This window comes from Schistocerca piceifrons, chromosome 2 (assembly GCF_021461385.2).
Source record: "Schistocerca piceifrons isolate TAMUIC-IGC-003096 chromosome 2, iqSchPice1.1, whole genome shotgun sequence".
In the NCBI taxonomy this organism is placed as follows: domain Eukaryota; kingdom Metazoa; phylum Arthropoda; class Insecta; order Orthoptera; family Acrididae; genus Schistocerca; species Schistocerca piceifrons.
In genome coordinates, this window is record NC_060139.1 from 711769340 (window position 1) to 711785952 (window position 16613).

General features: G+C 45.3%; 1 protein-coding gene across 1 annotated transcript in view; it reads right to left on the reverse strand.

The window, feature by feature from the left end:
- LOC124775786 (glutamate receptor U1-like) overlaps positions 1-16613 on the reverse strand; it is a 65641-nt gene that overhangs the window by 22822 nt on the left and 26206 nt on the right. The window contains exon 5 of the mRNA XM_047250617.1: positions 6832-7073. Coding sequence (XP_047106573.1) covers positions 6832-7073 — 242 coding nt within the window. The remainder of the gene's footprint in view (positions 1-6831; positions 7074-16613) is intronic.

Here is a 16613-nt window from a genome sequence, read left to right on the forward strand (position 1 = left end):
CTTCGGATTAGGGAAGGACGGGGAAGGAAGTCGGCCGTGCCCATTGAAAGGAACCATCCCGGCATTTGCCTGGAGCGATTTAGGGAAATCACGGAAAACCTAAATCAGGATGGCCGGACGCGGGATTGAACCGTCGTCCTCCCGAATGCGAGTCCAGTGTCTAACCACTGCGCCACCTCGCTCGGTTTACACGATAAGTGGCAGACTTGTAGTGGAGGGTATATAAAGCATGTCGGGGGCACACGGAAAACAGTTGTCGTAATCCGGAAATGGAGCGATTTATCTGACGTTCAAAAGGGCATTATCATTGGCTTTCGGGCCGATACGGCTAAGTTTGTATACTGTTCCCGTGCCGCCGTGGTTAAAGCATACTGTGCAACTCAGAATGAGGCTATCCAAAACCGGTGCCGAGGCAACTGTGGTGGAATATGGGCCATGACAGGTGTGAACGAAGGCTGTAGACATGTGTGCGGTCGAACTGACGTGCAACTGTTCAGCAACTGACAGCCTAGATAAACGTAGGAGCTACCAACAGTGATTCCTCAACGACCATTCAGCGAATGTTGGTGCATAGGGGCCTCCGCAGCAGGCCCTGCACCTGGTTCATGCACCCATGCTGACTGCTGTTCATCGGCAACGAAGACTGGAGTCTGCACGTCAGTACCGCAACTGGACGTCCACTGAGTGGCGACAGGTGGCCTTCTCAGATGAATCACGTTTTATGCCCCATCGGACAGATGGCCTTTGGCGTGTAAGGCCCTGCAACAGTCGTCGGAAGGGTCCAAGCCGGAGAAGAGAGCAGTATGGCCTGGGGAATGTTTTCGTGGTATTCACTGGAAGATCTCATCGTTCTGGAAAGCACAATGGATCAACACAAGTATGCATATATCCTTGCGGATATACGCAAACCACTACATGCAGATTGTCTTCCCTCGGCACGATAGCATCTTCCAGCAGGACAATGCAACGTGTCCACAGCAATGTACGCATGTGATTCAAAGAGCACCAGGATTAGTATTCCATACTCCTCTGGCCACTGAACTCACCGGATTTAAACCCAACTGAAAATCAGTGGCACCATCTCGATCGGGCTATTCGCTCCATGGATGCTCAACCGGAAAACATAACGCAGGTGGCCACAACACTGGGGTCGACATGGCCTCGGCATCCGTCAGTGGCTTCCAGAACCTCACTCACTCTCGACTTGTACGTCTCGCAGCACTCCGCTCTGCAAAAAGTGATTATTCGGGTTTTTGGCAGATGGTCATGTTAAAGTTACTAGACAATGTAATTACTGCATTATCATTTCGCATTACTATATCTTCAATTTTTCCGTGTTATAAATGAAAGAAGTGCAAAGTCTGTTTTATATGGACGATACATTATTTCTTTTGCGACTATAGACGCTTGGTTTAGTAAAGATTAATTTAGGTAGGATTTTAATCACGTGGTTATAATTTGTGAGCCGCGCGGTTTGAGGCGCCCGTGCCACGGATTACGCAGCCCCTCCCGCCGAAGGTTCGAGTCCTCCCTCTTGTGTGTGTGTGTGTGTGTGTGTGTGTGTGTGTGTGTGTGTGTGTGTTTTGTTCTTAGCATAAGTTACTTTCAGTTGTGTGTAAGTTTAGGGACCGATGACCTTACCAGTTTGGTCCCTTACGAATTGACACACATTTGAACATTTATAATTTGTGTTCATACACTCCTGGAAATGGAAAAAAGAACACATTGACACCGGTGTGTCAGACCCACCATACTTGCTCCGGACACTGCGAGAGGGCTGTACAAGCAATGATCACACGCACGGCACAGCGGACACACCAGAAACCGCGGTGTTGGCCGTCGAATGGCGCTAGCTGCGCAGCATTTGTGCACCGCCGCCGTCAGTGTCAGCCAGTTTGCCGTGGCATACGGAGCTCCATCGCAGTCTTTAACACTGGTAGCATGCCGCGACAGCGTGGACGTGAACCGTATGTGCAGTTGACGGACTTTGAGCGAGGGCGTATAGTGGGCATGCGGGAGGCCGGGTGGACGTACCGCCGAATTGCTCAACACGTGGGGCGTGAGGTCTCCACAGTACATCGATGTTGTCGCCAGTGGTCGGCGGAAGGTGCACGTGCCCGTCGACCTGGGACCGGACCGCAGCGACGCACGGATGCACGCCAAGACCGTAGGATCCTACGCAGTGCCGTAGGGGACCGCACCGCCACTTCCCAGCAAATTAGGGACACTGTTGCTCCTGGGGTATCGGCGAGGACCATTCGCAACCGTCTCCATGAAGCTGGGCTACGGTCCCGCACACCGTTAGGCCGTCTTCCGCTCACGCCCCAACATCGTGCAGCCCGCCTCTAGTGGTGTCGCGACAGGCGTGAATGGAGGGACGAATGGAGACGTGTCGTCTTCAGCGATGAGAGTCGCTTCTGCCTTGGTGCCAATGATGGTCGTATGCGTGTTTGGCGCCGTGCAGGTGAGTGCCACAATCAGGACTGCATACGACCGAGGCACACAGGGCCAACACCCGGCATCATGGTGTGGGGAGCGATCTCCTACACTGGCCGTACACCACTGGTGATCGTCGAGGGGACACTGAATAGTGCACGGTACATCCAAACCGTCATCGAACCCATCGTTCTACCATTCCTAGACGGGCAAGGGAACTTGCTGTTCCGACAGGACAATGCACGTCCGCATGTATCCTGTGCCACCCAACGTGCTCTAGAAGGTGTAAGTCAACTACCCTGGCCAGAAAGATCTCCGGATCTGTCCCCCATAGGGCATGATTGGGACTGGATGAAGCGTCGTCTCACGCGGTCTGCACGTCCAGCACGAACGCTGGTCCAACTGAGGCGCCAGGTGGAAATGGCATGGCAAGCCGTTCCACAGGACTACATCCAGCATCTCTACGACCGTCTCCATGGGAGAATAGCAGCCTACATTGCTGCGAAAGGTGGATATACACTGTACTAGTGCCGACATTGTGCATGCTCTGTTGCCTGTGTCTATGTGCCTGTGGTTCTGTCAGTGTGATCATGTGATGTATCTGACCCCAGGAATGTGTCAATAAAGTTTCCCCTTCCTGGGACAATGAATTCACGGTGTTCTTATTTCAATTTCCAGGAGTGTATGTATGAGAAATATATTCGTAAATTTATATTCAACAACGTGTGTTTCTTAGTGAATTACCACAGAGATCATTCCTTTTGTTCGTGTTTTACTTAAATGTGCCTCAAGTGGCTCTGAGCACTATAGGACTTAACATCAGAGGTCATCAGTCCCCTAGACTTAGAGCTACTTAAACCTAACTAACCTGAGGACATCACACACATCCATGCCCGAGACAGGATTCTAACCAGTGACCGTAGCAGCAGCGCGGTTCTGACTGAAGCGCCTGGAACCGCTCGGCCACAGCGGCCGGCGTGCTTCAAATACGATGCCACCATTTTGTAGTCGTGATCTTAGACAAAGTGGCAGCTACAGTGAAAGGTTTTCTGATGATTAAGTTCACACGCTGTGAACCATGATTTGAGGCTAACGATAAAATTAAGTACAATCTCTTTGCATCCTACCCAGTTTCTAGGAACTGAATAAGGGAAGACGATGTGCGTTGATGTGTCGCTGGTGTGTTACGTATGGTAACCCTATGTCACTAAATTATCATCATTTCACGTGCGAAAGATAATGGAGTGCTATTAAATGATTTTTCAGATAGTTAACCTCTGCATTCACTCTGAACTTACGAGTATATGATTGGTGAAAGTGCTACACGCCACAGCTGATCGCTGTGCCACTACTTTAGAGGTGGTTATTCGAGTCGGATAGGGATAGAAAATTTGGTGGCAGTTACATATTTCATTTTGCAAATCACCACAATATCAGGGCTTGCGCGCCACTACCCGTACACACCTTCTAATGCAATCGTTGTTAGTAAAAACAGTTTTCATATGCCCATAGCCATTTCATGAAGTACAATCTCTTCTTCTTCAATGTGTGTCCCGCATGTAGGATTCTTAAACGGCTGAAGTAGACAGATGTCCGAAGGCGCTAGGTCGTGGCTGTAGGATGGATGAGGCAATGATGTCTAATCCAATTTGGTGATGCCTACGCAGGTTCTGGGACTTACGTGAGGGTGTGCATTATCGTGTTGGAGAGAAATTTCTTTTGGGTTCTTATCAGACCGAACAGGTCAGATATGGTTCTTGAATTTCTTCGGAGTGTTTACATGTGCCTCTGAATTAGTGATTATCCCTATGGCAACACTTCCATGAGAATGATGCCATCACTATCCCAAAAGACTCTCATTATTACTTTGCCAGCAGAGGGTGGTGCTACTGCAGTGACTACCTCTGATTTTCAACACAAGGTGATGCACCCAAGCTTCATGAAACGTAATGGTCCGTGACAGCCTCTCTGTTCGCCTCAAACGGCGCCAACAGTTTTCTTTGAACCTTATGTCTGTTATGAGCGTTCGTCGGACCTATCTTGAGCACTGCGTGCAATACCCAAGAGTCTCAGTGGTTGTACACGCCAATCCAGCGCTCACAGATTGCTGTTGAGCCAACTGTCGACATGTGTTGTGTCGATCTGCACGGATAATGGCATCCGCGCGATTCACCATGTTGGAAGTGTTGGCTGTGACGGGACGCCCCTAACGTGGCCGATCATGGAGCTCAGTTTCCCCACTTCATAACGTTTTAACTCTCTATATCCAGAGCCCACAGTACTATTATCTACTGCGTCACTGCCAAAAACCTCACGCAAACATTAATGAATTTTCAACACGGTTTCTTTCTCCGCAACCAAGAATTCAATTACAGCTGCCGGCCGGTGTGGCAGAGCGGTTCTAGGCGCTTCAGTCTGGAACCGCACGACCACTACGGTCGCAGGTTCGAATCCTGCCTCGGGCATGGATGTGTGTGATGTCCTTAGGTTAGTTAGGTTTAAGTAGTTCTAAGTTCTAGGGGACTGATGACCTCAGAAGTTAAGTCCCATAGTGCTCAGAGCCATTTGGACCGTTTTCAATTTCAGCTGGCTGCTTGTAACAAATGCTTTGCACGAACGCAATTTCGATGAGTCATTACGGACTGCCACGTGTCGGAATTGTTAGAAATTTAGCAGACGTGCTAAAGAAACATCAGACGTGACGCAGCTAAACTTACGTTCTCCTGTAGTTATTAACAGCCGTAAAAACTCGTGGCAGTGTTTATTGAACCACCCTCGTACTCTGAGAAGTGTAGCACGTTAACATGCTTTAACATTACGGTGAATAAACGTACATGTGATAAATCAAGTAGCTGGATAATATTTAACAATTTGCAAGATGTGACAACAACTTGTGAAAGTGCTTCATTTGAGTTCCCGATGTTGAGGAAATACTCTGATAAACAGTCACAGAATCCATTACAGCAATGTAAATACAATTTACGTAAATGTATACAATATGACAGAGGGCGCTGATAACCTCGCCGCTTAATGACCTAAAACACCAATCACATAACAACACAATATGACTGAGTGTGTTGTATTAAAATGTTGTTATGTCTGGTCTATACATTCTTAGTCTATTGAATGTGGAATGAGAGGTCAGCTGATGAAAATTAAGACCAAGTGCAAGCCTACCACCAAACGTTCAGTGTACAGAACGAATAATCAGATGAAACTACATGGTTCCAGAGGCCTTCTCATGTCTATAACAACTATGACGTATGAACGCAGACTGAAGCGACGAATGAAATTTGTACCAAGGCCAGGATTCAGACCCGGGTCTCCTGCTCAATAGGCAGATGCGCTAACCATTACGCCATCCTGGCACAGTGGCTTTGCACAACTGCACAACTGCCATAGCACGCCTCCCTCTTGAACCCAAATTCCCATTTACGCCTCAACCTACTTGGTATTCCCCCTAAACTCGAACATCTCTGCAGAGACTCCCCAACTGTATTGAAATAGCACCATAGTATCGAATGAAAAGGGGAATTTTGTCTAAAACCCACGTATAGGTGCTTTAATCAAATGAAATTATTTGGTTCTAGAGACCTTTCCAAGTCTCTAACATCTATTCTGTATATATATACAGACTAAAGCAACGAATAAAAATTTATACCAAGGTCAGGATTCGAACCCAGGTCTCCTACTTACTAGGCAGACACACCAACCACTACGCCACCCTGGCACAGTGGCTTTGCAAAACTGCACGGACTGCCCAGGCACACCTCCCTTTTCAATCCAAATTGCAATTGATGCCTCAGCTCACTTGGTATTCTCCCTAAACTCGAACGAATGATATTGGTTTACAATATTGTAATGGACTTGTGGATATGGACAGCATATTTCTTGCCCAGGAAATCTGCAGGACTTTCCACGTTCTAACTCTCTGCATAAACTGGGGGTAGCTGTTGAGAAGGCACGATCAGTAAGAAGGTGGAAATCGAGGCTGGTTCCAGAATGAATTTTCACTGTACAGTGAAGTGTGCATTGACCTGCAACTCCCTGGCATATTAAAACAGCTCTCTGACTGAGCTATTCAGGATAGGAGAGAGACACTGGCGGGAGTAATGTTGTGCAGAATGTCATGATTCGTTCTTGCATATTCAGTCGGTATAGCACTTGCTACCGAAAGACGAAGCAACAAGTTTCGATTTCCCGTGCGGATTGGAGAGGCAGGCTGATGTGACTAATCATTTTTCTCATCCTGTAATACTATGATTCCAGACTCATACATCGTTGAAAAGAGAAACAATCTTCAGCATTCTCATTTGAATCCAATATCGTTACTCGATTAGCGTTATTATTGTCAGTGAACACCGAGCTGCAAAGCGCCACAGGTGAGTGACGCACCTTCCTCGCAGACGATGCTGAAGGCGACGAGCGGTACGTCGGCCCAGGGCGGCGCGACGGCGGGGTCGGCAGTGGCAGAGAGCACGCCCTGCGCCCTGGCCAGCAGCCGCTGCGAGGCGACCACCAGCAGGGCGAGCAGCAGCGCCGCCAGCGAGTAGCTGAGCCAGACGCCGCGCGAGAAGGGCCGCGTGTACACGTTGCTCACCGCCGCCAGCGACGGCTCCCGGAACATGAACGCCGGCCTGCACCGGCGACAAAGCCAAGTAATCAGTTTGGGACGTTACTATTTTATTGTGGCTGGGGGTCGATCTAGGCAACACGAAAATGGATACTGTACACATACCCTGAAACTCGGAACTCATTTTATACTCTCCATTGCAAAACGAAATAAGATTCTATAATGAGGCGAGAAAAGCCATGGGGCAGCAAACTACTCTCTGGCCGAACATGGGGGTTGAACCCCTCTACCATCCTTCACACCTACAAATCCTTACTCTATCCCATCCTCTGTTATGCCAATCCCACCTGGATATTCAACCCCCCCCACCAAATTCCATAAGTCCCTCCAGATCCTCGAGCACCGTGTTCTCCGCCTTGCCTTCCGTATATGCCTCCCGTCCCCCACGCGGATCCTCTACGACCTGATTCCTTTCCCCCATCTGCTCCTTTTCCTCGAATATATCCACGTCCTCTGCACCTCCCGCCGCCTAGATCTCCCTCATCCCCTAGTTGCAACTCTCCTCTCCAAACCCCACCCTCTGCTGCGCCTTCACAGTTGTGTCCCCCTACCCTCCTCCTCTTCACCCTTTATCTCCTTTCCCAAGATGGCTTCCGTCGACTTCCTGTCCCAGATGCTGCCCTCTCTTCCTCCATTTCTCCCTCCTATCAACGCTGATCATCACCTGCCCCTCCCCTCCTCTGTCCTTTTCCCAGGCTCCCTCTCCCCCCCTTCCATCCTATTTTTCCCTGCCTACCCTCTCACTGCCTCCCTTCTCTCCCCTGAGTCCTTTTGCTCTCCCCTCCACTGCCTTTCCCACTCCTTCTCGCATCCGCCCAGCCCCCTCTTTTTACTATGTCCCCCTCCCTCCATCAGCTCCCCCTTTTTTCCTTACCTCTCCTCCCACCTTTTTCCCCTTCATTGGTCCGAGTCCTCCTCCCCCCCCCCCCCCAAGTCTGCCTTTGTGTCGCCTCTACAGTACTGTTTTAAGTGAATGTTCAGTGTTGTGCATCCCCTCTCAGTGTTGTGAACAGCCACCATACTGTCGCTAGTTTTGTTTTTATCTCGTGCGAACAGAAACCAGTGTGTCGCCGTGTTTTTTAATTGTAGATGTCTCCTTCCTGTGTGTCTTCATCCGCATCGTCAACGCCGTGTTTTTGTATTTTAAGTTAGGCAAGTTTCGGCCATTTTACTGTTATTAACTAAGTCACCGTTTTATCGCCTTTTTATATTGTTTGTTCTCTCACCATTGCTTGTTTAATTTTTCTTTCGGCTGCAAAGCAGCGTATTAAACTGCTGTCAACCCGCCCCTCCCCAGGTGGGGGGGAATCGAAGATCAATAAAAAAAAAAACATGGGGCAGCGATATGCGCATATAGAGATGGCAGTAGTATTACATACACAGGTTACAAAATCGCATGTGCTGGGAGAGACGTCATTTGTACTCAGGTGATTCATGTGAAAAGTTTGTGACGTGATTATGGCAACACGACGTGAATTACCAGACACTGAACGCGGAATGGTAGTTGGAGCTAGACGAACTGGATATTCTATTTAGAAAATCGTTAGGGAATTCAGTATTCCGAGATCCATAGTATAAAGAGTGTGCTGAGAATACCGAACTTCAAACTTCACCTCTTAACATGGACAACGCTGTTGCTGACAGTCTTCACTTAACAACCGAGAGCAGCGGCGTTTCTGTAGAGTTGTCAGACAAGAAACACTGCGTAAAATAACCACAGTTATCTGTGAAGTCCTAAATCATCGACTGCACACAGACCAGTGTAGCGTCCCGAAACGGCATCAAGAAGTCGCTCACCCGCGCGCCAATAGAAAGAGCGGGCAATGGCACAACTCGAGGATGTGTCCCCTGTTAACGCTGATTTAACCAGCCACCCATCGCTAGTCGACCCAATTCTGTCACATTACTGCTGAGTAATAAGAAGGCGTTAGTTAGCCTGCGTTCTGCGAGTAGTAATAGAGAGCAAAGTATTTGTATATAGGAGGCAAAGGAAGCACAGAAATAAAGAGAAGTTAAGTTTCTTTTCTTTTTAGAAATAAAGTTTTCTAGTAATTAGAAAGTGTTTTGCATTTATGATTCTAGATCCCTGCCAACGGCCATGGCAATTTCTCTCGTTCCTTTCTTGTGTCCATGCTGACTTCCACAGTAGCCGACACAACAAAATAAATGTGATACATATGACGAATGTATCGTATAGAATATTGCCACTTCTGAGGTCGTCACCGTATCGGTTGGACGCTAGGCGACTGGAAACCCGTGGACTGGTCAGGTGAGGCCAGATTTCAGTTGGTAAGAGATGATGGTAGGGTTCGAGTTTGGCGCAGTCCCCACGAAGCCACAGACCCAAGTCCTCAACAACGCATTGTGCAGATCGGTGGTGACTCCATAATTGAGTGGACTGTGGTTTACATTGAATCGACTAGCTCCTATGGTCCAACTGAGCCATCATTGGCTGAAAAGGGTTATGCTCAGCTAGTTGGAGATCATTTTCAGCCATTCATGGGCCTCATGTTCCCAAAGAACGATGGAATTTTTATGGATGACAATGCTCCCTGTCACCGGGCCACAGTTACTCGTGATTAGTCTGAAGAACATTCTGGACGATTCGAGCCCATGATTTGGCCACCCAGGTCGTCCAGCATCGATCTCATCGAACATTTACAAGGCATAATCTAGAGGTCAGTTCGTGCACAAAATCCTTCACCTGCAACACTTCCGCAATTATAGGTGGATGTAAGACAGCATCGCTCAGTATTCGTGCAGGGGACTTCCAACTTGTTGAGTCAATGTCACATCAAGCGGCTACACTACACCGAGCAAAAGGAGGTCTTACCCGACATTAGGAGGTACCCCACGACTTTTGTCACCTCACTGTATAGTCTCTATTGCAAAACGGAATAAGATTGTCTCTCAGATCAGCTTGTGGAATAACAATACTGTTACTAACAAAGATCTACTTAGTGCTAAGAGTCATCGATTCCGCGTTGCTCTAACGTAAGTATACTCCCTGGTTTAATCTGCGAATTTGGAGAGGGAGCTATTTCAAGAACAAGTTATGCAGGATGAGACATCCTCCTTCAGTTCATTACCAGGTCGAATGTATAACTGATGGAATTTAGGTATTCAAAAAGCTCACTTTATTTTATAACTGAAAGACACAATGTTAAACATATTTAAATTAGTTACAGTCTACACAGCAAACAGTAGTACAATTCTACTTAAGCAAACCTTAAAATACTCAATAATATTATCCTTAATTATTTGCATTTGTAAGGGATTGCGTTTGGGATCACTATAACACTAGCATTATGTCATATTTAAGAAGGTACACAGCATTTTAATGAAATTTCTCCTTCAGAAATATCTATAGTTAGTTATCCGAAGGAAATCCAAATTTACATGAAATATATTGGATTTGCAAATATGGACAACCATCGACGACATTGAAAATTTGTGCCTGACTGAGACTCGAACCTGGATTTCCCACTTAAAATGGTTTAAATGGCTCTGAGCTCTATGGGACTTAACATCTGCGGACGTCAGTTCCCTAGACTTAGAACAACTTGAACCTAACTAACCTAAGGACCTCACACACATCCATGCCCGAGGCAGGATTCGAACCAGCAGCAGCGAGGTTCCGGACTGAAGTGCCTAGAAGCGCTCGGCCAATACGGCCGGGCTTCCTCACTCACCACGTGCGATCGCCTTACAATTAGTCTATGCAAGTACGACTGATGGTTAGACTCAAACTTCCCAATGTCAACAGCCATGTGTGTAAAACCTGCACTGGTACATTCATTATGTATATTCCTGTACAGGTGAGACATTCTAATTAAAAGTCACTTCCCCAGTTTCGGCGGGTAAATACGATACTGCAATGCCTGTGCTGTACAGAAATACGATTCAAAGTTTCTTCGGACATACATGAATGGATATTCTTGTCGTCATTTGGTCATACAGCTGATGGTTACCCGTATTCGAATATGGATGAGGACACATTTTATGTATTTCTTAACGGCCGTAGTCGCCGCCGTGTCTGTTCCTTTGACCCTGCATGTATGTCCGAAGAAACCTCGCATCTCACTTCTGAACAACACAGGCAGAGGACTATCGTACATCCAAATTTACTTCTTCATTTATAATTTCAAGTGAAATATTTTTGTTGTTTTTATCTATAGTATTAAGTTCTGCCTGTTCCACTTTCCTTGTTATATGCTTTACCACACCGACCATATTCGCTCAGAAAGGTGCAAAGTAGGAACTAGATTACGGCAGATCCAGCCACAGGTGCACACAGATAATATGCATTACAAAACACAACACAGCCATCGCATATTGCGAGGCGGGCCGGCCAGGTGAAGTGTGGAAATAGTTGACAAAGCAACAGCTAAATGGATGAAAGTAGAAGCTTTTCCACACTAGCAACCGCAGAAGTGTTTACCGTACATCATTGACAGACTGGACACCATGCACACATTCTCGGGACCAACTGGGTGTCTCAGCCACACTGCCGCTGCTTGCAGTGAGCTATGGCGGGGAGCAGGAATAAAGCAATTTGGAAAGCACAAAACAATTTCTCTGACTCCAGCCTCTTCAATGCATATCTTATTTGTAGAATTCAGTATCTGACAATCACCTTTCGATATATGTTAATCAATCATATGCTTGCATTTATTTAACTCTTCCGACTCAACATATTTAACATTTTCTGTTCCATAGACAGCAAGCTTTACTCAATTATTCTTATGCACACATATTTCCAAATAACCTTTCTACTATTTCTTATCTAGAACTGTTTTTAACTTTTGTCTGGTACAGTGATAATCTTTTTGTCGCTAAAAATTACTTTATAAACTTGAAATTCTGTTATTTAGATGTATTTTTGAAATAAAATTTGAATATAATTATCTCTTCTAAAAGAACTGTCATAGTTTAGAAAAATGATCTGTAAGTAAACAAAATGCAGAAACACATGTTTAGCATTAATTAAAATTCAGAAGAAAAAGATTTCTAAAAACAATTTTTGTTTTTGGAGATGGTTGAAGCATAAGGTGGATAATTTTTTATGTAAGCAGTACAGAAAATACTTGCTTCTTTACTAAGAGAATATAATGAAACTACATGATATGATTTACACGTAAATTAAGGACTGAATGTGAAGCTCTCCTTATATATATTAGGTGCTTTCCTATCCTATTCTTTTATGCATCACTACTATTAATCATTTTTAAGTACAGAATTTTCATTCTGTAACTTACTAACTCGATATTTTAATGTAACAGTATTTGACTTAGACATTTCCAATTTTGTCTCCTAAATTTAAATTAATAATTGTCCTATCCACTATTGTCATGCTATTATTGATTATTATTGTATGTTTTACACACTATTGTTTTTGAAAAACCAGTAACATTAAAATTTATTGATACATTAATTATACTTTGTGAAAACCGTTCATACACTCCTGGAAATGGAAAAAAGAACACATTGACACCGGTGTGTCAGACCCACCATACTTGCTCCGGACACTGCGAGAGGGCTGTACAAGCAATGATCACACGCACGGCACAGCGGACACACCAGGAACCGCGGTGTTGGCCGTCGAATGGCGCTAGCTGCGCAGCATTTGTGCACCGCCGCCGTCAGTGTCAGCCAGTTTGCCATGGCATACGGAGTTCCATCGCAGTCTTTAACACTGGTAGCATGCCGCGACACCGTGGACGTGAACCGTATGTGCAGTTGACGGACTTTGAGCGAGGGCGTATAGTGGGCATGCGGGAGGCCGAGTGGACGTACCGCCGAATTGCTCAACACGTGGGGCGTGAGGTCTCCACAGTACATCGATGTTGTCGCCGGTGGTCGGCGGAAGGTGCACGTGCCCGTCGACCTGGGACCGGACCGCAGCGACGCACGGATGCACGCCAAGACCGTAGGATCCTACGCAGTGCCGTAGGGGACCGCACCGCCACTTCCCAGCAAATTAGGGACACTGTTGCTCCTGGGGTATCGGCGAGGACCATTCGCAACCGTCTCCATGAAGCTGGGCTACGGTCCCGCACACCGTTAGGCCGTCTTCCGCTCACGCCCCAACATCGTGCAGCCCGCCTCCAGTGGTGTCGCGACAGGCGTGAATGGAGGGACGAATGGAGACGTGTCGTCTTCAGCGATGAGAGTCGCTTCTGCCTTGGTGCCAATGATGGTCGTATGCGTGATTGGCGCCGTGCAGGTGAGCGCCACAATCAGGACTGCATACGACCGAGGCACACAGGGCCAACGCCCGGCATCATTGTGTGGGGAGCGATCTCCTACACTGGCCGTACACCACTGGTGATCGTCGAGGGGACACTGAATAGTGCACGGTACATCCAAACCGTCATCGAACCCATCGTTCTACCATTCCTAGACCGGCAAGGGAACTTGCTGTTCCAACAGGACAATGCATGTCCGCATGTATCCTGTGCCACCCAACGTGCTCTAGAAGGTGTAAGTCAACTACCCTGGCCAGAAAGATCTCCGGATCTGTCCCCCATTGAGCATGTTTGGGACTGGATGAAGCGTCGTCTCACGCGGTCTGCACGTCCAGCACGAACGCGGTCCAACTGAGGCGCCAGGTGGAAATGGCATGGCAAGCCGTTCCACAGGACTACATCCAGCATCTCTACGATCGTCTCCATGGGAGAATAGCAGCCTGCATTGCTGCGAAAGGTGGATATACACTGTACTAGTGCCGACATTGTGCATGCTCTGTTGCCTGTGTCTATGTGCCTGTGGTTCTGTCAGTGTGATCATGTGATGTATCTGACCCCAGGAATGTGTCAATAAAGTTTCCCCGTCCTGGGACAATGAATTCACGGTGTTGTTATTTCAATTTCCAGGCGTGTATTATTAATTGATCATCATAAGGATTAAATATCAACCCTTCACCCAAAAATGCTTGTCTGTGGTTATTAATTCTTCTTCAGTTTCTGCTTCAGTTGTGCTTATCATGTAGATAAGAATAAATATTGTCCATCTTCACAAATGAAGATTCGTATTTTTTCAATGAAACGGGTTACATGTGTCCATATCTGCTGTGATTAGTGGCTTACAAAATAAAAGATAATTGTTGAATTACACATATTGTGTAATCAAGAAAGCATCTTCCTAGCTTTATGATAATTCCATTTGTATTCAGTTTACTTTCAACAATCAGAGAATTCATAAGAAATCATTTTCTCAGAACAAACAAAGATAACAATCATAAATTTAAGTGATTTCAAAGATTAGTTCACAAACCATCTGAGTAGCATCCAGTGAGTGCGAAAGTAAAGTTTCAGTAATCGATTTGACCAAAAACCCAAAGAAGTTTCGGTCATAAGGAAATTCAATATTCAGATCGAAATAAACTATTAAATTGCTCGGTGACCATACTAGCATCGAAACAGAAGATGACAGATGTAATATCAAAATACTGAATTCGGTCTTCCAAAGTTATTTCACAGCAGAAGATCTTAATACAGTTCCTTCTTTCCATCATGACACGATTCTTGAGGATCGATATTTCTCATCAGTCTGGTACCCTTACCAAATTGGATTAACAGAAGAGATAGGGATTATCCAAAGAAGAACTATGTGCTCCGTCATGGGATCGTTTACTATCCGTGAGATCATTGCGGAGATACTCAACAAACCTCGATAGCAGGCATCAAAAGAGAGGCGCTGTGCATCACAGAGTAAACTGTTGAATTTCCGAGACCGTACATTCCAGCAAGAGTCGGGTAACATATTACTTTCTCCCACACACATCTCGTAAAATGATCGCGACGAGAATATCTCATACATTAGAGCTTACACAGAGGTTTGCAAACAATCGTTCTTCCCATGCTCAATTCGAGAGGAAACGGCTAAATGATGGCATCTAAATCTTTCACCGCAAAACCGTAAGATGACACAAGGAATACAGATGCGGAAGTAGATATGAATGTAGATATTTGCCTTACTTTCTGGAACAGTTTTATCTTTTAATTTTAAGCACATGTACTCTACATAGTATATATCGATTATACGAAATTCTTTTAAGAGAAAAATGAGTAACTTATTTAGTTACAGCGTCAACTTTGTATGTAACAGGTTTTTAAAACAAAACAAAACAATTTAAGAAAATCTATCAGAAAATAAAAGAAATGCCTCACAAAAGCTGTTAACAATGTAAGAACGTAAGAAAATTTGATTCATTTCTGAGAACCTGGATAATTCCGTGAGATTAGAAGTTGGCGTTCAAGTTACTTCTGTACTAAAATAACTGATTTTGAAAAATTCTAGTTTTATTTCTGTACATGGTAATATACCGTCAGTAGGTATATACTTACAGAAATTTTGCAAGGCTCTCTGTCTGGATAAATATTTTACCACATTGTTACTAATAATACATCATCCTACAAGTTATGAGATAAACTGCACCTCATAGTAAGGACAGCTTCCTTTAACTGTACTGAAATTTTCGACGATATTATGATGAAACCAGCTGTATGTAGAGAGGTCGTCAGGTTGTTGCACTTGTAAGGCGTAATATCAATCGGGACTCCCCACGAGTTTGGATTTGTAAACCGCGTGTCACTTAATTTGGCAGTGTCACTGTCAATACACGTTGCACTTGGTTTTCACTTGCACAAATTCCCATCACACATGTAATGAAAGCATTTTTTTTTTAAAGAAATGTCACCCATGATCATTTGCTAAGGCATGAGACATTTAAACTCTGGTTTTGTAAAGATCTCATTCCGTATAGTTAAATGAAATTCCTTGACGAATCAGTCATCCACAATGAGACACAACTAAATGAAAAAGTTCCATCGCTTAAGATCAATCTCAATAATAAATCAAATGTGTTTATCTTCTAGTAGGGTAAAATTTATGCTCACAGCTCTCCGGCCAGATAGTTACTTGTAACGCTGTGGGATGTGTCAGACTGTCAGACAGGACGGAACACTTTTCAAGATTTTCTTGACTGGCAACAAATGTGTCAACCAAGTCTGCGTCAATGACAAAACGTTGAGTTCCACATTCATCGAGTTCTAGTGCTCATTACAGCTGCAGAGCCTGCATGAGAAATTAAAGCCTGCGGAAGCGAAGTGTCAAAAATGTATGTAGGCAAAAAAATAGTCTCCAGTTCATATTTCTCACAGTGGCCTGCCATTTGACTGTTCCTCCAATAGCAAAAATCTTCCTAACACGCATCGAAATCATGCCAGCGGACTACAATGTATTTTACATGGTAGCTGAATTCTAAATGCAACTCCCCTTTTCTTTCAATAATGCTTTCGTGGAATTTAAAAAAGCGAAAATTATTAAACAAAATTAGCACAAACCATCTAATTACATGTTGCGCGGCTATTAGTTCAGAATCACTACGAAAAGACGTGAAGAAGGCATCTGGAAGGACCCAACTCGACTAAAGAGAAAGGTTCATCTCTAGCAATAAGCCATATTATTGAATATTTCTGGTATCTCAACTGCAGATTTTTCAGCGCTCATTTAACCTTAGGACTCTATATCTCAAAATGAA